The sequence below is a fragment of the Dipodomys spectabilis genome, unplaced genomic scaffold (assembly GCF_019054845.1).
Source record: "Dipodomys spectabilis isolate Male_0828 unplaced genomic scaffold, ASM1905484v1 ptg000030l, whole genome shotgun sequence".
Taxonomy (NCBI): Eukaryota; Metazoa; Chordata; class Mammalia; order Rodentia; family Heteromyidae; genus Dipodomys; species Dipodomys spectabilis.
The window spans coordinates 10,301,188-10,327,046 of record NW_024870707.1 but is presented as its reverse complement, the minus strand read 5'-3'; the positions used below and the strand labels follow the sequence as shown (position 1 = coordinate 10,327,046).

Here is a 25,859-nt window from a genome sequence, read left to right as displayed (position 1 = left end):
GCCTGGTCACTTGAGCCACAAAGCACGTCTGACTTTTCCTGTGATTAACTGGAGATAAAGAGTCTCACAGATCTCAGCCTCCTGAGTAACTAGGATTTTTTTTTTTTTGGGTCTGGTCATGGGGCCTGAACTCTGGGCCTGGGCACCGTCCCTCAGCTCTTCAGCTCAAGGCTAGCACTCTACCACTTGAGCCACAGCGCCATTTCTGGCTTTTTTCATTTCACTTACGTGGTGCTGAGGAATCGAACCCAGGGCCTTATGCATGCAAGGCAAGCACTCTACCACTGAGCCACCTTCCCAGCCCCCTGAGTAACTAGGATTATAGGCATGAACCATCCGTGCCTATCTGTCTGTGGTATCTTTTTTTTTTTTTTTTTTTAGGTCCAGTCGTGGGGCCTGAACTCTGGGCCTGGGCGCTGTCCCTCAGTTCTTCAGCTCAAGGCTAGCGCTCTACCACTTGAGCTACAGCACCACTTCCGGCTTTTTTTTTTTTGCTTATGTGGTGCTGAGGAATCGAACCCAGGGCCTCATGCAAGGCAAGTGCTCTGGGCTGGGAAGGTGGCTCAGTGGTAGAGCGCTTGCCTTGCATGCCTGAGGCCCTGGGTTCGATTCCTCAGCACCACATAAGCAAAAAGAAAAAAGCTGGAAGTGGCGCTGTGGCTCAAGTGGTAGAGCGCTAGCCTTGAGCTGAAGAGCTGAGGGACAGTGCCTAGGCCCAGAGTTCAGGACCCACGACCGGACCCAAAAAAACAAACAAGCAAGGCAAGCGCTCTACCACCGAGCCACCTTCCCAGCCCCTGTCTATGGTATCTTATGGACACTCTAAAATGTCAAGGGTCAGTAGCGCATAACTGTAATCCTAGCTACTTGGGAGGCTGAGATTTGAGGATTGTAGTTGGAAGCCAGCCCAGGCAGGAAAGTCCTTAAGGCTTTCATCTCCAGTTAACCAGCAAAATAAGCTAGAGTTGTGGATCAAGTGGTAGAACCCAAGAACAAAGCTGTATATTTTGCAAGCTTTCTTTTCATATTTTATCTTGTGTCACTAACCCTCAAGATGTGTAGCTCAGAGACAGTTTAGTTTGGCAATGTAAAAGATGCTTCCTTTCTCTTTAGTGGAGAATATCCTTTCCTCCATTTACCAATCTGAAACCACTGATACTTATGTCTTCTACTATCCTTGTGTATATGTATGTGCTGGTCATGGGGCTTGAACTCAGGGCCTGGGTACTGTTCCTGAGCTTTTTCACTCAATGCTCGTGCTCTATCACTTGAGCCACTTGTGGCTTTTTGGTGGTTGATTGGAGATAAAAGTCTCACAGTAGCTGCTATGAGTATCAGTGGCTCATAACTGTAATACTGCCTACACAGGAGGCTGAGATCTGAGAATCATGGTTCAAAGACAGCCCAGACAGGAAAGTCAATGAAACTCTTGTTTCAGAAAAGCTGGAAGTGGTATTGTGGTTCAAGTGGTAAAGTGCTAGCCTTGAGCACAAAGAGGGTAGGGATAGCACCCAGGCCCTGAGTTCACACCCCAGAACCTACCAAAAACAAAAGCCACACAGACTTTCTGCCTGGGCTGGCTTCAAACCACAATCCTCAGCCTCCTGAGTAGTTGGGATTACAGGTGTGAGCCACCACCCGACATCTGGCCCCCCTTTTAATCTTCCCTACATATACTGCTTCAGAGCAGCTCATCCAATAGTGTAACAAAAAATAAAATGTCACTTATTGCTTGCAGTTTTACATTTAAATATTTTGAGTGGTTTTTGATATTGGTACAATTTTGAGTGTTGCAATAAAATTATGTGGTGTGAATGCTAATAGACAGGTGGATCTTCATGTAACAAGCCACAACTGTTCAGCAGAGTGGTGAAATAAGGAATCATTCATTGCTTTTCCAGAGTAAGAAACACAATCCTGGACCTATTGTCCAAAAATAGTTTTTTTTAAAATAGCTTTTAGAATGGCTAACATTTTATTAGCTTTTAAAGTGGAAAAGGAAGATGCACTTAGAAGTGCAGAAATTAACTTAAGAAATTAACTTAGGGGGTTGTGAAGGTGGCTTAATGGTAGAGTGCTTGCCTCGCATGCATGAGGCCCTGGGTTTGATTCCTCAGCACCACATAAGCAGTAAAAGCCAGAAGTGGTATTGTGGCTCAAGTGGTAGAATGCTTGCCTTGAGCTGAAGAGCTGAGGGACAGTGCCCAAGCTCAGAGTTCAGGCCCCACGTACGACAAAAAGAAAGAAAAGGAAAGAAAGGAAGGAAGAAAGAAAGAAAGAAAGAAAACACAACAATCCTCTGAGCCTGGGCACTGTTTCTGAGCCTCTCTGCTCAAGGCTAGCACTATACCATGAGTCAAAGTACCACTTCCAGCTTTTTCTGTTTATGTGATACTCTTTTTTTTTTTTTTTTTTTTTAATGTGGTACTCTTAATCTCCAATTAACCTCCAGAAAACCAGAAGTGGTTCTGTGGTTCAAGTAGTAAAGTGCTAGCCTTGAGGTGAACACCTGAAGGACAGCGCCCAGGCCCAGAGTTCAAGCCCCAAGTCTAACCAAAAAAACAAACAAAACAAAGGTTTGCTCTCTTGAGACTAATCATGCACTTTTGAAAGAACCAAGGAGAAGATGGTTGTCTATTCTTATTTCATTTCTAAAACATGGGTATAGATTCCTAGCATCAGTGGGATTTCTCTCTGGAGAGTGAGTTGCCCATGATCATTAGTGGGATCAGAGCTCATCAGGTTTATTCAGTAAATGTTGTTGTTGTTGTTTTTGTCGGTCATGGGTCTTGAACTCTGGGCTTAAGTGCTGTCCCTCAGGTCTTTAGCTCAAGGCTAGTGCTCTACCACTTGAGCTACAGCGCCACTTCCGGTTATCTGGTGGTTTATTGGAGATGAGTTTCATGGATTTTCTTGCCCAGGCTGGCTTTGAACCTCGATCCTCAGATCTCAGCCTCCTGAGTAGCTAGGATTACAGATGTGAGCCACCGGCACCTGGCTGTTACTGTTGTTGTTGTCAGTCGTGGGGCCTGAATTCTGGGTCTGGGCACCGTCCCTCAGCTCTTCAGCTCAAGGCTAGCGCTCTACCACTTGAGCTACAGTTCCACTTCTGGCTTTTTCTGCTTATGTGGTACTGAGGAATGGAACCCAGGGCTTCATGCATGTTAGGCAAGCACTCTACCACTAAGCCACATTCCCATCCCTTCCCAGCCCAGTAAATGTGTTTTGAATAAACATTTACAGAAGCTCTTTTGTTCTTAAACATTTTAGGCATTTTTTTATTTTTTGTCAGTTTTGGGGCTTGAACTCAGGGCCTGGGCACTGTCCCTGAGCTCTTTTGCTCAAGACTAGTGGTCTGGGGCTGAGAAGGTGGCTTAGTGGTAGAGTGCTTGCCTTGCATGCATGAGGCCCTGGGTTCGATTCCTCAGTACCATATAAGCAAAAAGAAAAAAAAGCAGCCGGGCGCTGGTGGCTCACGCCTGTAATCCTAGCTACTCAGGAGGCTGAGATCTGAGGATCGAGGTTCAAAGCCAGCCCGGGCAGGAGAGACCGTGAGACTCCTATCTCCAATAAACCACCAGAAAACCGGAAGTGGCGCTGTAGCTCAAGTGGTAGAGCGCTCGCCTTGAGCTGAAGAGCTGAAGGACAGCACCCAGGCCCAGAGTTCAAGCCCCACGACCGACAAAAAAAATAAAAAAAAAGAAAAAAGAAAAAAAGCCGGAAGTGGCGCTGTGGCTCAAGTGGTAGAGCGCTAGCCTTGAGCTGAAATATCACTTGAGCCACAGGTCTACTTCTGGTTTTAATTGGAGAGAAGAGTCTTATGGGGACTTTCCTGCCTGGGCTGGCTTTGAACTGTGATTCTCAGATCTTAGCCTCCTGAGTAGCTAAGATTACAGGTGTGAGCCACTGTCGCCTGACTCTTATTACCATTTTCTACTGCAGTAGTCCATATCATCCTTACAGAGCATTCAGCCCTGCTCAGGTTCTCTGTGCTGACCCAATGGTTTGTATATAACAACTTTGGAAATTTTTTTCTAATCTCAATCCCTTTATGTCTTTTGAATCTAATACTTGAGCATTTCAAGAAATGGTTCTTGGCTGAGATTTGTCAGATTTTGCATTTAGATTAAAGCTAAGCAGTTTTGCTCTTTTAAGTTTGTTTTTCCTATAAAACATTAAAAGAAAAATTCTTCAAGTATGTCATAACAGCTGATGTTTCTTTTTTTCTTTTTTTGTTGGTCGTGGGGCCTGAACTCTGGGCCTGGGTTTTGTCCCTCAGCTCTTCAGCTCAAGGCCAGCTGAAGTAAGTGATTTACTACTTGAGCCACAGTGCCACTTCTGGCTTTTTCTGCTTATGTGGTGCTGAGGAATCGAACTCAGGGCCTCATGCATGCAGGCAAGCACTCTACCACTGATATGCCTTCCTGATGTTTCTATGAAAGTATACAGCTTAAGTCAGGTGCTGGTGTTGCGTGCCTAAAATACTACCTGCTTGGGATTCTGAGATTGTTGGGATTATGGTTCAAGGCCAGCTCTTGCAGAAAAAGCTTGTAAGACTTAACAAATTGCTCTATGCAGAGGTACACCTGTTATTGTAACTACAGGGAAACCTGACAAATGTGGATAGTGCCCAGGGACACCCCTGGGCAAGAATGGAGACCTTTTCTCAAAAATAACTAGAAAGTTTCCTTGGCAGAGGTATGACCCTGAGATCAAAACCCTAATACTGCCTGGCACCTGTATTCTGGCTACTCAGATTTGAGGATTGTGATTCGAAGCCAGCCTGGGCAAGAAAATCCATGAGTTGTTGTTGTTGTTGTTGTTTTGGGTCCGGTTGTGGAGCCTGAACTCTGGGCCTGGGTACTGTCTCACGGCCGGGCGCTGGTGGCTCACGCCTGTAATCCTAGCTACTCAGGAGGCTGAGATCTGAGGATCGTGGTTCAAAGCCAGCCCGGGCAGGAGAGACCGTGAGACGCCTATCTCCAATAAACCACCAGAAAACCGGAAGTGGCGCTGTAGCTCAAGTGGTAGAGCGCTCGCCTTGAGCTGAAGAGCTGAAGGACAGCACCCAGGCCCAGAGTTCAAGCCCCACGACCGACAAAAAAAAAAAAAAACAGAGAGTCTCACGGATTTTCTTGCTCCGGCTGGCTTTGAACCGTTATCCTCAGATCTCAGCCTCCTGAGTAGCTATGATTACAGGCGTGAGCCACCGGCGCCCGGCTTTTTTTTTTTTTTTTTTTATCCAATAAACTCAGAAAAAGTCAGGAGTGGGGCTGTGGCTCAATTGGTATAGCACTAGCCTTGGGCAAAAGAAGCTCAAGGACAGTGCTCAGGCCCAGAGTTCAAGCACTAGGACCAGCAAACAAAAATAAATAAAGTATTTTGAAGTTTATGAAATGGCAGCATACACACACACACACACACACACACACACACACACACATATAATTTAATCCCACAATACCTATAATTGGTAGAATTGCCATTGTAGATGCAGAAAATGAGAAATCCAGAGACTAATGACTTACTTAGGGTCAGCTGACTAATAAGAGGCAGAAGTAGAACTTGGCCATGGTCTTTTGATTTTAAATCTTACGTCTTTTTCACTGTCCCATACTGCCTGAATTTTTTCACTCCTTTGTTCTTAAGCCATCATGATGTGGTCACCTAGAAATGAGTTGAAAGTCTGACCTTTTTCTACAAGGTCCATCAATTTAATAATAGTTACTGGGACACACTGTCACCATGGATACTGTAGTCAATGTTGAAATAACCCTGTGAATCTTTGAATCACTACTACTCAGTAGTTGTTTTGGATTGTGCTGTCTGATCTTTATTTTCAAATGAGGTAATTAGTGTGTGGTACTTGTTTCTGAAGCCAGTAGCCAGCAATTAACAAGCATAAGCCCCAGCTAGAAGAGGGTTGTTTTTGCTTCTTTTGGCCAGCTGTGGTGCAGCACATGAAGTCTTCTCTCTGGATAGTCATTTTTAGCAAATGACCTTCATTTATTTGCTCAGATGCCCCAATACCACAGTCTGTGGGCAAGTGACTACATCTTTCAAGAAACTTTTGAGGGGCTGGGAAGGTGGCTCAGTGGTAGAGCGCTTGCCTTGCATGCCTGAGGCCCTGGGTTTGATTCCTCAGCACCACATAAGAAAAAAGCCAGAAGTGGCGCTGTGGCTTAAGTGGTAGAGCGCTAGCCTTGAGCTGAAGAGCTGAGGGACAGTGCCCAGGCCCAGAGTTCAGGGCCCACACCCAGACCCAAAAAACAAAAAAAAAAAAAAAAAAAAAGAAACTTTTGAGTAACAGAGTGAAATTTTTGTAACAGCAACTTAAGTATCACCAGGTGAGCTCCCTGTCTAAGAAAAGTCATCTGACACCCATTACATCCAGTCTGGGTTCCTGCTATGCCTTAAGTAAGGGGTATTTGTGTGTTTGTTTGTTTTTTCCTCTCTCAGGCTATAAACAGAATTTCACCTCTGGTGACTTTGTAGTTGGCACCATTTTTGTTGTTTTTGTTTGCCTTTTGCTGCAATTGTAGTCTAAATAGTCCTGTGGGCTCTGGCTCAATCTCCTCTCATTCTAATCCCAAGCAGCAGGATCTGACAGTGGGCTCTCCTTCCTGACAGGCCTAGACTTGAACTTGGGAAATTGGGAAAAACTCCATTCTTTGGGCCCATAATTCTTCTGATCCCACCAAACTCTTATGATCTTTGCTAAAAAGAAGTGGCATTAGGGGCTGGGAAGGTGGCTCAGTGGTAGAGTGTTTGCCTTGCATGCATGAGGCCCTGGGTTTGATTCCTCAGCACCACATAAACAAAAAGAAAAAAAGCTGGAAGTGGCACTGTGCTCAAGTGGTAGAGTGCTAGCCTTGGGCTGAAAAGCTGAGGGAGAGCGCCCAGGCCCAGAGTTCAGGCCCCACGACTGGACCCAAAAAAAAAAGAATATAGAGGAAAGGATAATGAAAATTGTCTTTTATGTGGATATGACATTTTACTACTTAGAAAGTAGTTTTTATTTTTATTTATTTATTTTGGTCGGTCATGGGGCTTGAACTCTAGGCTTGGGCGCTGTCCCTGCACTCTTCAGCTCAAGGCGAGTGCTCTATGGCTTGAGCCACAGCACCACTTCCGGTTTTCTAGTCATTTATTGGAGATAAGAGTCTCACAGACTTTCCTGCTTGGGCTGGCTTTGAATCGAGATCCTTAGATATCAGCCTTCTGAGTAGCTAGGATTACAGGAGTGAGCCACCAGTGCCTGACACAAAGTAGTTTTTATATTGGGGGCCGGTGGCTCATGCCTGTAATCCTAGCTACTCAGGAGGCTGAGATCTAAGGATTGCGGTTCAAAGCCAGCCCTGGACAGGAAAAGTCTGTAAGACTCTTCTTTTTTTGGGGGGTGGGGAGGTGGTCTGGTCGTGGGGCCTGAACTCTGGGCCTGGGCGCTGTCCCTCAACTCTTCAGATCAAGGCTAGCACTCTACCACTTGAGACACAGCGCCACTTCCGGCTTTTTTCTTTTTGCTTATGTGGTGCTGAGGAATGGAACTCAGGGCCTCATGCATGCAAGGCAAGTGCTGTACCACTGAGCCACCTTCCCAGTCCTGTGAGACTCTTATCTCCAATAAACTACCAGAAAACCGGAAGTAGTGCTGTGGCTCAAGTGGTAGAGTGCTAGCCTTAAGCTTAAGAGCTGAGGGACAGCGCCTAAGCCCAGAGTTCAAGCCCCATGATCAAAAAAAAAAAAAAAAGTGGTTTTTATGTATATTATCCTGTTTGTTTTTTTTTTCACCTTTGATAGTTAATTTTATTTGCCAGTTTGGCTAGATCACAGTACCCCGATATTTGCTGAAACATTATCCTTAATGTTTCTATGAAGGCATTTTTTAAAAGATGAGATTAATATTTAAAGCAGAGAATGAGTACCTGTCAAAGAATTTCTTAGTAAATTTTCTATAACAACATTGCTATAACAAAGTACATAATATGGGCTGGGAAGGTGGCTCAGTGGTAGAGCGCTTGCCTTGCATGCATGAGGCCCTGGGCTAGATTCCTCAGCACCACATAAGCAGAAAAAAAAAAAGGCCGGAAGTGGCGCGGTGGCTCCAGTGGTAGAGCACTCGCCTTGAGCTGAAGAGCTGACGGACAGTGCCCAGGCCCAGAGTTCAGGCCCCACGACCGGACCCAAAACAAAGTACATAATATAATTTAGGTATGTCTCCAAATAATATATATTTTTTTTGTGTGTCCGGTCGTGGGGCCTGAACTCTGGGCCTGGGCACTGTCCCTCAGTTCTTCAGCTCAAGTCTAGCGCTCTACCACTTGAACTCTGGGCCTGGGCACTGTCCCTCAGCTCTTCAGCTCAAGGCTAGCACTCTACCACTTGAGCCACAGCGCCACTTCCGGCTTTTTTCTTTTTGCTTATGTGGTGCTGAGGAATGGAACCCAGGGCCTCAGGCATGCAAGGCAAGCGCTCTACCACTGAGCCACCTTCCCAGCCCTCTCCAAATAATATTAACATGTAAGTTTGGGCATTAAGTTTCCAACACGTTAACTTTTGGTGGACACATCCAAACCATAGCAAAGGCTTTAACTATGATACCCCTTCTCCCCTGGGAGAGGGATTTTTGCCAGATTTTTCAAGCATCAACTTTTTCCGTTTTATGCTCCCCTTATAAACCCTAGGACAGATTGACAGAGTGATTTATACTGATTCAACTTGAATCCAAATTCCAGCAGTTATAGTTATGAATAGATTACTTCAACTCTCAGTCCTCCAATTTTCTCACCTATCACACTAAGTCTATCAATAGACTTTTTGTGAGGATTAATTGAAATAATACTACCTATGTATATACGGCACTTAGAATAAGGCATGGCCAGTCTCCAGCATGATGGTGCATGCCTGTAGCCCAAACTACTTGGGAGCCAGAGATTGGAAGGAATATAGTTCAAGGACAGCCTGGAAAAAAAGCAAGACCCTAACTTTTTTTTTTTTTTTTGCCAGTCCTAGGGCTTGAACTCAGGGCCTGGGCTGTCCCTGAGTTTCTTTTGCTAAAGCCTAGTACTCCACTACTTGAGCCACAGCACCACTTCTGGCTTTTTCTGTTTATATGGTACTGAGGAATGGAACCCAGGGTTTCATGCATGCTAGGGAAGCACTCTACTACTGAGCCACATTCCCAGTCCCGCCCCCTTTTTTTTGTTGTTGTTGCGGGAGCTTGAACTCTGGGCTTTGGGCACTGTCCTCAGCTCTTCAGTTCAAGGTGAGCACTCTACCACTTGAGCCACAGCACCACTTTTAGCTTTCTGGTGATTAATTGGAGATAAGAGTCTCATGGACATCCATGCCTGGGCTGGTTTTGAACCCCAGTTCTCAGGTCTCAGCCTCCTGAGTAGCTAGGATTACAGGTGTGACCTTTTTATTTTTTATTTTTTTCCATGTGGCTTGAACTGTGGGCCTGGACACTGTCCTTGAGCTATTTTACTCAAGGTGAGTGCTCTACCACTTCAGCAACAGTGCCACTTCAGGTTTCCCTTAATTTCATTAAGAATTAATAGCAGAGGCCTTTGTAATTGTGCCTCTTAATAGTGCAGCCTCTTGATTATCTCATTACTTAACTTGAGCTTCTTAGGTTCCAGGGAAAGTGGGATGTAAAAGGAAAATAGCCTGAAGAGATATTTGGGAGAATCTTTTTATTATAAGCAAAACCTGTGAGTTGTAACCTCAGGGCAGGTGTTAGAGACATTAGTCTTCTGGAAGAGAAGTGATTTTTACAAAGTCACAGAGATGGTGCCAACATGTTTCTTTCCCATGCAAATAGGAGAATGGTCTATGTAACTATAGCAGAAATGAGCCTGCTATGTGGGCAATGGTACTGTTAGACATTTTCCCCTTGAATACATGTTACAGTTTGGGTATGCTCTTTCCTGTATAAAAGATGCCATTTTTAGCTTTTGAGTAATACTCTAACATTTCTACTTTCTTTAGGATACTATTGTGAAACAATGACTTTGAAACCCTTTACCTACCCGTTTCCAGAGACAAGGTTTTTTCATGCAGGATCCAATGTGTATAAATTCAAAATCAGATATGGCAACAGTATCAGGTAATTTTCAAATTCATCTATATAATTCATGCTAGTGGGGCTGGGAAGGTGGCTCAGTGGTAGAGTGCTTGCCTTGCATGCATGAGGCCTTGGGTTTGATTCCTCAGCATCACATAAGCAGAAAAAGCCGGAAGTGGCGCTGTGGCTCAAGTGGTAGAGCGCCAGCCTTGATCTAAAGAGTTGAGGGACAGCACCCAGGCCTAGAGTTCAGGCCCCACGACCAACAACAACAACAAAAATTACAATAATTCATGCTAGTGCACACCCCCAGGTCAGCCTTGCTCTGCCTTTGTTCAATCCATGGTAATGGCTACTGTAGACTATTTTTTTTTTTTTTTTTGTCGGTCGTGGGGCTTGAACTCTGGGCCTGAGCACTGTCCCTACACTCTTCAGTTCAAGGCTAGCGCTCTACCACTGGTTTTCTGGTGGTTTATTGGAGATAAGAGTTTCACAGACTTTCCTGCCCGGACTGGGGCTGCCTTTGAACCATGATCCTCAGATCTCAGCCTCCTGAGTAGCTAGGATTACAGGCGTGAGCCACCAGTGCCCCGGCTAGAGCTCTACTACTTGAGCCACAGAACCCCTTCTGGATTTTTCTGAGTAGTTTATTGGAGATAAGAGTGTCATAGATGCCGGGGCACCGGTGGCTCACGCCTGTAATCCTAGCTACTCAGGAGGCTGAGATCTGAGGATCGCAGTTCAAAGCCAGCCCAGGCAGGAAAGTCCGTGAAACTCTTATCTCCAGTAAACCACCAGAAAATGGGAAGTGGTGCTGTAGCTCAAGTGGTAGAGTGCTCACCTTGAGCTGAAGACCTGAGGGATAGTGCTCAGGCCCAGAGTTCAAGCCCAATGACTGAAAAAAAAGAGTGTCATAGACTTTACACGCAAACTCTGAGTTCAGGCTCTACAACCAACCAAAAAACACCAGAAAAAAAAAAAAGCCATAAAGCCAAGTGCTGGTAGATTGTATCTGTAATCCTACCTCTGAAGACTGAGATATGAAAATTGTGGTTCAAAGCCAGCCCTGGTAGGAAAGCCTATGAGACTCTCATCTCTAATTAACTACCTAAAAAATCAGAAGTGGAGCTGTGGCTCAAAGTGGTAGAATGTTACCTTTGAGCACAAAACCTCAGTGACAGCACCCAGGCCCTGAGTTTAACCCCCTGGACCAACAACAACGTGGAAAGCCAGTAAACAAGACAGTATCATATAATCCAGACATTTAATGAGTACATTCATAGAATAAGCGGAAAGAAACCTGCCTGATTGTTGCAATTAATGCAGAAGAATTATGTCACCAAATCCAACACACTTTTTTTTAATCAGTTGTGGGGCTTGAACTCTGGGCCTGGGTGCTGTCCCTGAGCTTTTGCACTCAAGGCTAGCTCTCTACCACATTGATTAGCTCAACTCTACTGCATTGGTTAATTGGAGATAAGAGTCTCATGGACTTTCCTGTTTGGGCTAGTTTCAAACTGTGATCCTCAGATCTCAGCCTCCTGAATAGCTAGGATTACAAGTGTGAGCTACTGGTGCCTGGTGCCTTAAAAAAAATTTTTTCAGGGACTTGGAAAGTGGCTCAGTGATAGAGTGCTTGCCTTGCATGCATGAGGCCCTGAGTTCGATCCTCAGCACCACATAAGCAGAAAAAGCCAGAAGTGGCGCTATGGCTCAAGTGGTAGAGCGCTATTCTTGAGCTGAAGAGCTGAGGGACAGCACCCAGGCCCAGAGTTCAGGCCCCACAACTGGCAAGAAAAAAAAAATTCAGTAGTTAACTGGAGATTAAGAGTCTGACAGAGCTGGGAAGGTGGCTAAGTGGTAGAGTGCTTGCCTTGCATGCTTGAGACCCTGGGTTGGATTCCTCAGCAACATATAAGCAGAAAAGGCTGGATGTGGCACTGTGGCTCAAGTGGTAGAGCACTAGCCTTGAGTTGAAGAGCTGAGGGGCAGTGCCCAGGCCAAAGTTCAGGCCCCACGACCATCCAAAAAAAAAAAAAAAAAAGGTTCACAGACTTTCCTGCCCAGGCTGGCTTTGAACTGTGATCCTCAGATCTCAGCCTCCTGACTAGGATTACAGGCATGAGCCACTGACACCCAGCATCCAACAAACTTTAATCAATAAAAAGAAAAAGAAAGAAAGAAAACACGCTCTTCTGGGGACGGTGTCTAGAGGCCATCAAAATGGTCCAGCAATTGACATACCGCCGTAGGCTTTCCTACAACATAGCCTCTAACAAAACCAGGCTGTCCCGAACCCCTGGCAATAGAATTGTTTACCTTTACACCAAAAAGGTCGGAAAAGCACCAAAATCTGCATGTGGTGTATGTCCAGGCTGGCTCCGGGGGGTTTGTCCTCATGCGATTCTCTAAAACAAAAAGAACATGTCAGCAGAGCCTATGTTGGTTCCATGTGTGCCAAATGTGTCCGGGACAGGATCAAGCGTGCTTTCCTTATTGAGGAGCAGAAAATCATCGTGAAAGTGCTGAAGGCACAAGCACAGAGTCAGAAAGCTAAATAAAAACAGGAAGCTGTTTGTGTGGGCCTAGGATTCCAGAGGTCTCTAAACTGCTAGCAAAGAAAGAACCTTTCTGATAAATAAAAAGGCTTTGAGTAATAAAATATCAGAGTATTGTTTTGTAAAAAAAAGAAAAGAAAGAAAACACTTGAACTAGGCTTAGAAGGAAACTTCCTCAAAAAAACCTATAAAAGGACCCACAATGGACATCCCGTGATGGAAGACTTAAAGGTTCTCCCCTAAGATCAAGAACAAGATCAGGGTCAGACAAGGTGGTACATACCTATACTCACAGCACTCACGAAGCTGAAGGAGGAGGATTATGAATTTGAGGCCAGCAAGACTATATCTAAAATCAGAGAGAAAGAAATAGAGACAGAGACAGAGAGGAAACAAAGAGAAACAGACAGAAAAAAATATCTAGAAAGTCTACTTCGACTAATTGTATTCAACATATTAGAATTCTAGCTGGAGGCTGGGTGCCAGTGGCTCACACCTGTAATCCTAGCTACTCAGGAGGCTGAGATCTGAGGATTATGGTTCAAAGCCAACGGAGCAAGAAAGTCCATGAGACTTTTATCTCAAATTCACCACCAGAAAACTGGAAGTGGCACTGCAGCTCAAGTGATAGAGCGCTAGCCTTGAGCTGAAGAGCTGAGGGACAGCGCCCAGGCCCAGAGTTCAGGCCCCACGACCGGACCAAAAGAAAAAAAAAGAAATTAAATCTTTAATTAGCTGGGCAGGTAGCTCAGATATTGCACTTTTCTGGCAGGTGCAAGGCCTGGCATGGTATTCAACACTGCAAACAAAACAACGAAGTTAATAAGCTTGTGTTCAAAGCCTGGTGCCAGTGGCTCATGCCTGTAATCCTAGTTCCTCCGGAGGCTGAGATCTGATGATTGCGGTTGAAAGCCAGCCGGGGCATGAAAGTCCGTGAGTCTCTTATCTCTAATAAACCAGTCAGAAAATTGGAAGTGACACTGTGGCTCAAGTGGTAGAGCTCTAGCCTTGAGATGAAAAGCTGAGGGACAGTGCCCAGGCTCAGAGTTCAAGCCCCACAATCAACAACAACAACTATATATATTCCTAGGAATAGGACAGCTCAATCATGTGGATTCTGTTTAACTTCTTGAGGAACTGGCAAACTGCTTTCTATAGCAGCTGTATCATTTTATATTCCTCCTAGTATGCTTTGGAGATCACTTGAAAGTGTCTTGAGTATCTCTATGAATCTCCAGATCACACTGGGATTGCAACTGGTCTAATAAATGGTTAGCCTTCCCAGTGGAATCTCAAGACTTGGCTTAGTGGGGAAGACATTTTGGGATAATCTTGTACTGATGCTCAGACCACACCACCAAGGTGATCCCTTCTCCCCAAGAGCCTTAAATTAGCCACAAAACTGTTATCTTTCTTTTTTTTTTTCCAGTCCTGGGGCTTGAACTCTGGACCTGGGCACTGTCTCTGAGCTTCTTTTGCTCAAGGCTAGCACTCTGCCACTTGAGCCACAGCACCACTTCCGGCTTTTTTTGTGTGTGAGTGGTACTGAGGAATCAAACTCAGGGCTTCATGCATGTGAGGCAAGCACTCTACCACTAAATCATATTCCACTCTACCACTAAGTCACATTATGTCTTTCTTCAGCTCTACCAGGGAAGATTCTCAACAGAGCTTTCCTTATGATCTTATTTGTCTTATCTGTTTACCTTCTAGAGGGGAAGAAATAGAAAAGAAGGAAGTCATCATCCAGGAGCTGGAGGTAGGGAAAGAAGCATTCAACCTATGGGAAAATTATCCTCCTCCTCCTTCTTCTTCTTCCTCTTTCTTTCCTCCTCCTCCTCCTCCTCCTCCTCCTCTTCCTCCTCCTCCTTTTTTTGGGTTGGTCTTAGGGCTTGAACTCTGGGCTGGGCACTGTCCCTCAGCTCTTCAGCTCAAGGCTAGTGCTCTGCCACTTGAGCCACAATGCCACTTCTGGTTTTTTCTATTTATGTGGTGTTGAGGAATCAAACCCAGGGCCTGATGCATGGAAGGCAAGCGTTCTACCACTGAGCCACCTACCCAGCCTCGGGAAAATTATTCTTTACACCAAGGTGACTCCATACCCAGACTTTATTATTACAGCTCAACCTCTACCTGGTAACTTGGCTTCTCACTGCCACCTTTCTGGAGATATGTAAAGCCAGTGGCTTTTCTCAATTCTGGTTTGAAGTGTTACCTTTAAGGCTGAAAGACTCCACCAGTATTCCCAGATAGCAGCAATCTCTTGTGGCAGCTGGCACAGAGGAAGTTTCCGGAGGACTGTTCCTCTCAGAGCTCTGGGCAAGCTCACCATCTAGCCATTGCCTGGTACTTGATGTTCAGGAAATTCAACTGTAAATACACAGACAAGGCTGCTGTGTCTTCATTTTAATTGGAAACACTTGCAATTGCTTTATTCCTACTTCATTTCCAACTTTTGCCTGCCCAAATCTAGCTTTAAGCTCTCCCAATAGAAAGAGCACTGAGTTAGGTAGACAGTTTGTAAATTGGAGAAAACATTGGGTAAGGAGTTAGAGTTCTAGGTGCTGGCCCTGGATCTCAGTCCTGAAATAGCTACACCATAATGAGCTGTGTGACCCTTGGCAATTCATTGGGCAATGTGGGTCTCAGTCACTTCATCTGTGAAATGAGAGCTTAAGATGTAGCATATGATGACAGGTGTGCACCACAGTGCCCTGCTGTGCATTGAAAGGGGGCTCGTGAACTTTTCTGCCTGCGTGAATTTTGAACAACCGTCCTCCCATTTGCAGCTGTCTAAATAGCTAGGTTTACAGGCATGAAGCCCAGTGCCTGGCTGAACTCAGTGCCTGAGTGTGAACCATCTCAGTGTGATGTTACCTGCCCCCTTTCTGAGTCTCTTCCCTCAGCTGTTTAATGGAGTTAGTAAGCCATGCTTGTTTTCAAGACTGTGGCAAGAACTGGATTTGTGTAATGCCTTCACACTATATATGATAGCTAGAGAGCATTTGTGTACACTTGTATATCATATTAAAATTTGCAAAATGATTTACTTTTGGACAGAGTCTCAAAATCATGATTCTCCTGAGGCAGCTTCCTGAGTGGTGGCATTATAAATATGTGTCACTATACCTGCCTGCAAAGTACCTTTTATATGTTCTCTTTCATTTATTTTCATTAAATTGGGGGCAGAGGTTATTCTCTTTCATTCTTTTAGAAAAAGTAAACTGATATTTGTGGTTTTTTGCTTATATTGGGATCCCAGCGAAACAGATTATGAGCTATTCAGGACGTTGGGATCTGGAGAAGTGTGGCTAGAAGACAGGCTGGGCAGAAAAGTCAAGGAGACTCTGTTTCCAAAATAACTGGCTAAAAGCATGGTTCAAGTGGTAAGCACCAGTCAACAAACATAAGCAAGAGCACAGCCTTAAGTTTAAATCCTAGTACAGCTAAAGCAAAAACAAAAACAGATTGTAGGGCCTGGAAATGTGGCTTAGTGTTAGAGTGCTTCCCTAGCATTCATGAAGCCCTGGGTTCAATCCCTCAGCATGACTTAAACGGAAAAAGTCAGAAGTGGTGCTGTGACAGTAGAGTGCTAACCTTGAGCAAAATCTCAGGGACAGTGCCCAAGCCCATAGTTCAAGCCCCAGGACCGGAAAAAAAAAAAGCATTATAAGTTAGGAAAAAAGAAACAAGCAGAGCACTAGTAGCTCATTCCTATAATCCTCACTTCTCAGGAGGCTGAGAGCTGAAGATCATGGTTCGAAGCTAGTCTGGGCAGGAAAGCCCATGAGACTCTTCTCCAGTTAAATCCAAAGTGGAGCAATGACTCAAGTGGTAGAGTTCTATCCTTAAGCAAAAAAGCTCAGGGGCTGGGAAGGTGGCTTAGTGGTAGAGCGCTTGCCTTGCATGCAAGAGGCCCTGGGTTCTATTCCCCAGCACCACATAAGCAAAAAGAAAAAAAGAAAGAAGTGGCGCTGTGGCTCAAGTGGTAGAGCGCTAGCCTTGAGCTGAAGAGCTGAGGGACAGCACCCAGGCCCAGAGTTCAGGCCCCACAACCGGACCCCCCTCCCAAAAAAATAGCTCAGGGACAGCACCCAGGTCCTAAGTTCAAGCTCAGGACTGGCACAAAGGGAAAGAAGGGAAGGAGGAAGGGAGGGAGGGAGGGTAATCAAGAAGCAGTCTAGGGCTGGGAAGGTGGCTCAATGGTAAAGCACTTGCCTTGCATACATGAGGCCCTGGGTTTGATTCCTCAGCACCACATAAGCAAAAAACAAAGCGGGAAATGGCCCTGTGGCAATAGAGCGTTACCCATGAGTTGAGGGACGGCGCTCAGGCCCCACTACCGGACCAAAAAAAAAAAAAAAAGCAGTCTAGCCAGGCACTGGTGGCTCACACCTGTAATCCTAGCTACTCAGGAGACTGAGATCTGAAGATTGCAGTTCAAAGCCAGCCCAGGCAGGAAAGTCCATGATAACTCTTATTTCCAATTAACTACCAGAAAAATGGCAGTGATGCTATGGCTCAAGTGGTAGAGTGCTAGCCTTGAGCTGAAGAGCTCAGGGACAGCACCCAGGCCCAGAGTTCAAGCCCCATGATTGATGAGAGAGAGAGAAAGAGAGACAGACAGACAGACAGAGACAGAGAGAGACAGAGAGAGAGAGAGAGAGAGGAATGTGAGCTCTAGTGATATGTTCCTATACTTAAAGGATGCTAAAATTTCATCAAGACTTTTTTTTTTATCAGTCCTGGGGCCTGGGCCTCTCTGTGCTCAAGGCTAGAGCTCTACCACTTGAGCCACAGCACCACTTCCAGCTCTTTCTGTTTATGTGGTACTGAGGAATCGAACCCAGGGCTTCATGCATGCAATGCAAGCACTCTACCAGTAAGCCATCGTAACAGCCTTCATCAAAACTCATAAATCTGATAAACACTTCTGAAAGAAAGTCTCAGGATACAAGCTTTTTAAAGATACCAACAATGAAGGGCGGGGAAGGTGGCTCAGTGGTAGAGCACTTGCCTGGCATGCATGAGGCCCTGGGTTCGATTCCTCAGCATCACATAAGCAAAAAGAAAAAAGCCGGAAGTGGTGCTGTGGCACAAGTGGTAGAGCACTAGCCTTGAGCTGAAGAGCTGAGGGACAGCGCCCAGGCCCAGAGTTCAGGCCCCACAACCGGACCCAAAAACATAAAAAAAAAAGAAAAAGAAAACTATAAAACATTTAAGAAGGGATGGGAAGGTAGCTCAGTGGTAGAGCGCATGCCTTGCATGCATGAGGCCCTGGGTTCAATTCCTCAGCACCACATAAGCAAAAAGAAAAACAACAACAACAACAACAACAAAAAGACACTAAAAGATGGAAAGACAACCCATGCTCATGGATCAGCAGAATTAATATTGTCACATGGATATGCTACTGAAAGCAATGTACAGATTCAATGCAATCCTAATGTTCACAGAAATAGAAAAAACATAATTAAAATTTTTATATGGGGGGCTGGGAATGTGGCTTATTGGTATAATGCTTGCCTAGCATTCATGAAGCCCTGGGTTTGATTCCTTAGTACTATATAAACAGAAAAAGCCAGAAGTGGCACTGTGACTCAAGTGATAGAGTGAACGCTAGGCTTTAGCAAAAGAAACTCAGGAGCCGGGCACCAGTGGCTCAAGCCTGTAATCCTAGCTACTGAGGAGCCTGAGATCTGAGGATCGAGGTTCAAAGCCAGCCTGGGCAGGAAATTCCATGAAACTCTTTATCTCCAATAAACCACCAGAAAACCGGAAGTGACGCTGTGGCTCAAGTGGTAGAGCGCTCACCTTGAGCTGAAGAGCTGAGGGACAGCGCCCAGTGCCAGAGTTCAAGCCCCAGGACTGACCAAAAAAAAAAAAAAATAATAATAATAAATAAATAAAAAGAAACTCAGCGACAGTGTGAGGGCCTTAGTTCAAGCCCCAGGACTTACAAATATATACATATATAGTGAATAACCAAAAAATTCTGGGCAAGATCAATGCTTCTAATCCTAGCTACTCAGTAGGCTGAGATCTGAGAACTAAAGTTCAAAGCCCCCCTGGGGAGTAGACTCTTTTCTCCAATTAACAATCAAAAAGCCAGAATTGGAGCTGTGGTTCAAGTTGTAGAGTTATAGCCTTGAGTATAAAAGGTAAAGGACAGTGCCCTGGCTCTGAGTTCAAGCCTCAGTACTATCTCTCTCTCTCTCTCTCTCTCTCTCTCTCTCACACACACACACATACACACACACACCACATTACCCCTCCCCCCCCCCCACACACACATCAGGGTTGCCAGACTCCAGTGTTCACATCTGTAATACTAGCTTTTCAAGAGATTGAGATCTGATGACTGTATTTCAAAGCCAGCTAAGAAAGTCCATGTCACTGGTCTGGGATGTTGGCTCAGTGGTAGAATGTGCTTGCCTTGCATGCATGAGGCCCTGGGTTCGATTCCTCAGCACCACATAAGCAAAAAGGAAAAAGCTGGAAGTGGCGCTGAGGCTTAAGTGGTAGAGTGCTAGCCTTGAGCTGAAGAGCTGAGGGACAGCGCCCAGGCCTAGAGTTCAAGGTCCCATGACTGGACCCCCCCCCCCAAAAAAAAAAAGAAAGAAAGTCTATGTCACCAAAAAGCTGAAAGTGGGGCTGCAGTTCAAGTGGTAGAGTGCTAGCCTTGATCACTAAAAGCTCAGAGACAGCACTAGGGCCCTAAGAGGAGTTCAAACCCTAAGACTGGCACACACAAAAAAAGTCAATGCTGAGGCTGGGAAGGTGGCTCAGTGGTAGAGCGCTTGCCTTGCATGCATAAGGTCCTGGGTTCGATTCCCCAGCACCACATAAGCAAAAAGAAAAAAAGCCAGAAGTGGTGCTGTTGCTCAAGTGGTAGAGCACTAGCCTTGAGCTGAAGAGCTGAGGGACAGCGCCGACAGAGGCCCAGAGTTCAGGCCCCCACGACCAGACCCAAAAAAAAAAGTTAATGCTGAAGTTATCACAATACCTGACTTAAATACTGATTTTATACTAAAGAATCGTAGTAACAAAACATCATATAAAACAGACACCTGGACCAGCAGAATAGAAGACCCAGAAATAAACCCACACAGATAACAAAGAAGCCAAAAATGTACATTGGCTAAAAGACAGCCTCTTCAACAAATGGTGTTGAGAAAACTGGACATTAAACATGGAGAAGACAAGACCTAGATTTGCATTACCCTGCATAAAAATTAATTCAAAATGGATCAAAGATCTTGGTGTAAGGCCTGAAATTTTCCCTAACTGTGGGAAAACACTGGAAGGTACAGGCATAAACAAGGACTTTCTGAATAGGACTCCAGTTGCTCAGGAAATAAGAGCAAGAATTGACAAATGGAGTTGCATCAAATTAAAAAGCTTTTGCACAGCAAAGGAAACAATTACCAGAATGAAGACAACCCACATAATGGGAGAAAAATCTTTATATGCTATTCATTGGACAGGGGATTAATACACAGAAAATGCAAAGAGCTAAAAAGAAAAACACGAAGAGAACAAATAATCCAGTTAATAAATTGGCAAACTGAACAGACAGTTCTCCAAAAAAAGTACAAATGGCAAACATGAAGAAATTTTCAACATCCTTAGCCATAAGGAAATGCAAGTAAAAGTGACACACTTTCATCCTAATCGGAAAACAAGAAAAACAAATGCTGGTTGAGGAAATAGAGCTAAAGGAACTCTAATGCACAATTAGTAGGAAAGTAAATAAGTGTAGTCACTCTGGAAAACAGTTATGGAGGCTTATAAAGAAACTAAAAATTAGCTGGGAGTGGTAGTCCAGACCTATAGACCCATTTACTTGGGATTGTTGTTCAAGACCAGTATGAGCAAAAAGTTAGCAAGGGCACTGTTGGCCTGTAATCCTAACCTCAGGAGGCTGAGATCTGAGGATTATTATTCAAAGCCAGCCAAAAAGCCAGAAGTGGAACTGTGACCCAAGTGGTAGAGCTCTAGCTTAGGGACAGTAACTAGGCCCTGAGTTTAAGCTCCAGGATTGGCGTGCACGTATACACACACACACAGCAAGATCAAATCTCAACTAATAAGCTGAGAGTGGTGGTATGTATCTGTAATCCCAACTACTCTGGGAAGCACAAAAAGAGGATCCCAATCTAAGTCCAGCCGCAGTCTAAAACATGAGACTCTATCCCAAAAATAACTGAAATAGAAGCGGGCTAGAGACATGGCTCAAGTGGTAGAGTCTAGCAAGCACAAGGTCTGAGTGTATAGTAGCACCAAAAATAAAACCAGGAAGAAAGAAGAAAAAGAAACTAAAATGAAAACTACCATATTATCCTGATAAATGTAATTCAACATATAATAGATACCTATCCATCCATGAAATTAGCCTAGGTTACCAAAAGCCAGTGAATAGATAAGGAGATGTAGTCCCTATACATAATGATATGTTACTTGACAAATAGGAATGAAATTTTAAAAAATGGATGGAACTGGAGAGCATCAGTTTGATCCAGGTAAGTCAAGGTCAGACAAATATCACATTTTAGCTCATACTTGGACTCCAGACCTAAAAAAAATATGACATGATAGTAAAAGGGGGACTGTGGAGGCACAGAACCAACAGGATGGGAAAGGGGGAAAGAAGATGATGAAGGGGATAGATATGATAAAAGTACATCATATACATGTATGAAGTAGCCTAATGACCCTACTAAGAACTGTTACAAAGGTGGGGGAATAGCTGGGTGCTGGTGGCTCACACCTGTAATCCTAGCTACTCAGAAGGCTGAGTTCTGAGGTTCGCAGTTGGAAGTTGGAAAAGTCCATGATACTCTTATCTCTAATAAACTACTCAGAAAAAGCCAGAAGTAACCTGTGGCTCAGGTGGTAGAGTTTTAGCCTTGGGCACAAAGAGGCTCAGGGACAGGACCTAGGCCCAGAGTTCAAGCCCCAGGACTGGCGGGGAAAAAAAAATAGGTTGGGGAGGAGGGTTGGAGTACAAGAGTAATACAGATGAGGTGAATTTGATTAAACTACATTATATGCATGTGTGTAAGTATCACAATGAAAAACCTCTATAAATTATTTATGCTAATTTAAAAAACTATGAGCTCGGGGCTGGGAAGGTGGCTCAGTGGTAGAGCACTTGCCTTGCATGCTCAAGGCCCTGGGTTCGATTCCTCAGCACCACATAAGCAAAAAGAAAAAAACCGGAAGTGGCGCTGTGGCTCAAGTGGTAGAGTGCTAGCCTTGAGCTGAAGAGCTGAGGGACAGCGCCCAGGCCCAGAGTTCAGGCCCCACGACCAGACCCAAAAAAAAAAAAAAAAAAAAACTATGAGCTCTAGTCCAGGCATGGTGCTGCACATTATCTCAGCACTAAGGAGGCTGATGTAGAAGGACCTTGAGCTAGAGGCCATCTTAGGCCATATGTCAAACTCTACCTCAAACATAAATAGAAGAGCTGGATTTTTGCTTAAGTGCTAAAGCACCTCCATAACAACTATGAGGCCTTGGGTTCAAGTCACAATACTGGCACAGAAAACAAACAGATTCAAAGAGAATGGAGGGCTGGAAAGGTGACTCAGTGGTAGAGTGCTTGCCTCCTATAAATGAGGCCCTGGATTTGACTCCTCAGCACGACATAAACAGAAAAAAACCAGAAGTCATGCTATGGCTTAAGTGGTAGAGCACTTGCCTTGAGCTGAGGGACAATGCCCAGGCCCAGAGTTCAAGTCCCATGACTGATTAAAAAAAGCCTTGAGTTGAGTAAGAGATAGATAAAAGTATATATTGATAAATATTCATATTCAGTATATATTTGTTGTTGACTTGTTATTTATCATTGACTATAGTTGACACTGCAGAAGGGATACTAAGACAAATCAGGTGTATATTCTACTTCAAGTAGATCTCCCAGGAAGAGAAACAATAAAACATACGTATGTGAGATATAGTAAAAGCCCATGTTAACTCCTGTGAAGTTTGAGAACAGCTAATCACAGCTTAGAGTTGGTGATTGCTCACAAGATGGCTAGGATTTGGACAGATGCCAGTGGTGGAGAGGGCATTTCAGGAATAGAGAACAGCATGATCACAGAGGTAGAGAAGCAGAAGGCATGCTCAGGGAAGTACAAACACTTACATTTTGTTAGAATGTAGGATTTGTGAAAAGCAGTGGAAAATGTAAATGAAAAGATTGGCTGAGATTTGCCAACATTCACGTCACCTCAAATCTCCTTTTCAGGATTCCATCCGTGCAGTCTTGGGAAACTTGGACAATCTGCAGCCATTTGTTACGGAGCACTTCATTGTATTTCCCTGTATCCTTCATTTCCAGGCTGTTAATGAGCTGTGTCTCCTTGGGTCGATTCAAATGGAAGCAGCCAGACCACAGACATTTGGAGGTTAGATCAGGGCAAAGAGGGAGGGAGACCCAACCTTAAAACGTCTCAGCGGTGCACATCAGCCTCCCTCAGTCCTTAGCACCATTTCACAGATAAAAGCAAATGGGAGAGAGTTTCCCACCTGAAATTCAAACATGAGAAGGTCATCTTGGCCCCTTACCCATTTGTTTTCACTCTCTATGTAGAGATGAAATGGCTTCACGAAAATCTGTCACCAGGTAAGTAGGATGACAGGAGTGAGGATGGTAGAGAAGAAGGCCAGTCAGCAGGGTGAGCTGGGTATGGTAAGGGGTTCTGCCAAACTGGACTCTGGCTGTACAGTGCACAGGCCTGGAACACACACTCTAAGCCTGGCTCAGTACCTCATCACTTTGCCATTTAAAAGCTGTGTGAGCTGGGCACTAGTGGCACATGCCTGTAATCCTAGCTACTCAAGAGGCTGAGATCTGAGGATCGTGGTTCAAAGCCAGCCCAGGCAGGAAAGACCATGAGACTCCTATCTCCAATAAGCCACCAGAAAAGCTGGAAGTGGCGCTGTAGCTCAAATGGTAGAGCACTGGCCTTGAGCTGAAGAGCTGAGGGACAGAGCCCAAGCCCAGAGTTCAACCCCCATGACTGACCAAAAAAAAAAGCTGTGTGACCTTAGGTAATTACTTAAATCTTTCTGTGCCACCTAGTGAAGTGGAGAAGAATCATACTAATAGCTATCTCACTGAGTTTTTTTTTTTTGGTCCGGTCATGGGGCCTGAACTCTGGGCCTGGGCACTGTCCCTCAGCTCTTCAGCTCAAGGCTAGCGCTCTACCACTTGAGCCACAGTACCACTTCTGGATTTTTTCTTTTTGCTTATATGGTGCTGAGGAATCGAACCCAGGGCCTCAGGCATGCAAGGCAAGTGCTCTACCACTGAGCCACCTTCCCAGCCCATCACTGAGATTTTTAAAAAAACTTTTGTAAACTTCTTTGTTATCTTTTTTTTGGGGGGTGGAGGAGACTGTGGAGGTTGGGGATGGGAGCAGGATGAGAGGCTTCGCCTGAAGATCTTGCCTTAGATCTTTGAGGAGGTTTAGGGTGACCAGTCTCTAAGATTCCACTTGGCTAAGGACCACCTGCACACATACCTCCCATGCACTGGATTGGATTCCCATGATCCTGACTGATATCTGGCTGGATTTGGCTGTGTGGTTTGATATTTACCTGGTTGTTATATGTCCATCAACAGTTCTAAGTCTGGCCAACATATTGAGGTTTTTGTTTTTGTTTTTGTTGGTTGTAGGGCTTGAATTCAGGGCCTGGGCGCTGTCCTTGAGCTCACTTGCTCTAGGCTAATGCTGTAGCACTTTGAGCTGCAGTGCCACCTTCAGCTTTCTGGTGGTTAATTGGTGATAAGAGTCTCATGGACTTTCTTGCCCAGGCTGGCTTTGAACTGTGATCCTCAGATCTCAGTCTCCTGAGTAGGTAGGATTACAGGTATGAGCCACCTGTGTCTGGCTCTCATTAAGATTTTTTAAAGTATTAAATATAAATAATAGAGCTGGGAAGGTGGCCCATTGGTAGAGTGCCTGCCTTGCATGCATGAGGTCCTGGGTTTGATTGCTCAGCGCTACATAAACAGAAAAATCAGAAGTGGTGTTGTGGCTCAAGTGGTAGAATGCAAGCCTTGAGCTGAAGAGTGAAGGGACAGCACCCAGACCCAGAGTTCAGGTCCCATGGCCAACAAAATAAAATAAAATAAATGGGGAATTGTCTTCACTGTGTCTTCTAAGCTACATTCCCAGCCCCATGAGGAGGTTTTGTCTGGTACCAGTTCCAAGAAGTAGATACAGCTTGAAATCCAAGCAGATTTATCCACTTTGACATTCGAATTTTCTGTTGTAGGGAAGTCAATCAACAACACTTCTCCTGGATTGGTAAGTTTGCCTTGTCTGAACAAAATGGAATTGCCTCAATTGCTTCTGTTGTCTCCAAAATGCTCTTCTTATCCCCTCCTCTGCCTTTACTGCTCAGTGCCTGCCCCAGCCCCATCAAAATTAAAAACAAAAAACTATGTTTTCCTCTGGCTCCATTTGTTGTATCTAATGGAACAGCAATCCTTGCTGCAAAGCCATTTGCATTTGGCAATTTAAAAATGGGGAATTGGGGCTGGGAAGTTGGCTTAGTGGTAGAGCGCTTGTCTCGCATGCATGAGACCCTGGGTTTGATTCCTCAGCACCACATAAGCAGAAAAAGTCGGAAATGGTGCTGTGGCTCAAGTGGTAGAGTGCTAGCCTTGAGCTGAAGAGCTGAGGGACAGCGCCCAGGCCCAGAGTTCAGGTCCCACGGCCAACAAAACAAAATAAAATAAAATAAATGGGGAATTGTCTTCACTGTGTCTTCTAACTGTGAGCCGTTCTGGAAAAGGAGGGGTTACAGGAGTGTGGTTCTTCCCTAGGACCTAGCTGAGAAGAAAGCAGCAGAAGCTACAATGAGGAAACGAAAACTATCAGAGGAGCCCGGTTCCCCCAGCAGGCCAGAGCCGCACAGGTCAGTGGTGTTGGAGAGGCTACTTCTTGCTTCCCAGGCAGGCTTTGCCACCTGTATCTTGTCCTTGGGCAAGTCACTTTCCTTTGGGGCTTCATGAGTAATCTGCCCATTCCAATGGGTAGGTTACAGCAAGGAAGTGAGTTGATATTTGCAATGTAATTTGAACACAGTCCCTTTTTTCGGCAAAATACAGAGAGTACTTTCATCAAAATGAAGCCTTTTCTAGGGATATAGATCAGAGCTAAAGCTAAAGCTCTTGCTTAGCATGTGTGAGGCTCTGAAATCGATTCCTAAGTACTGGG

The 25,859-nt window shown here is 44.9% G+C and overlaps 1 protein-coding gene and 1 pseudogene across 1 annotated transcript in view; both read left to right on the top strand.

Annotated features, from left to right (window-relative positions):
- The first annotated feature begins 10,007 nt into the window (after positions 1-10,007).
- Positions 10,008-25,859, top strand: part of Majin (membrane anchored junction protein) — a 28,441-nt gene continuing 12,589 nt past the window's right edge. The window contains exons 1-3 of the mRNA XM_042676096.1: positions 10,008-10,108; positions 14,338-14,395; positions 25,478-25,557. Coding sequence (XP_042532030.1) covers positions 10,008-10,108; positions 14,338-14,395; positions 25,478-25,557 — 239 coding nt within the window. The remainder of the gene's footprint in view (positions 10,109-14,337; positions 14,396-25,477; positions 25,558-25,859) is intronic.
- On the top strand, positions 12,260-12,745 carry LOC122105010 (annotated as a pseudogene).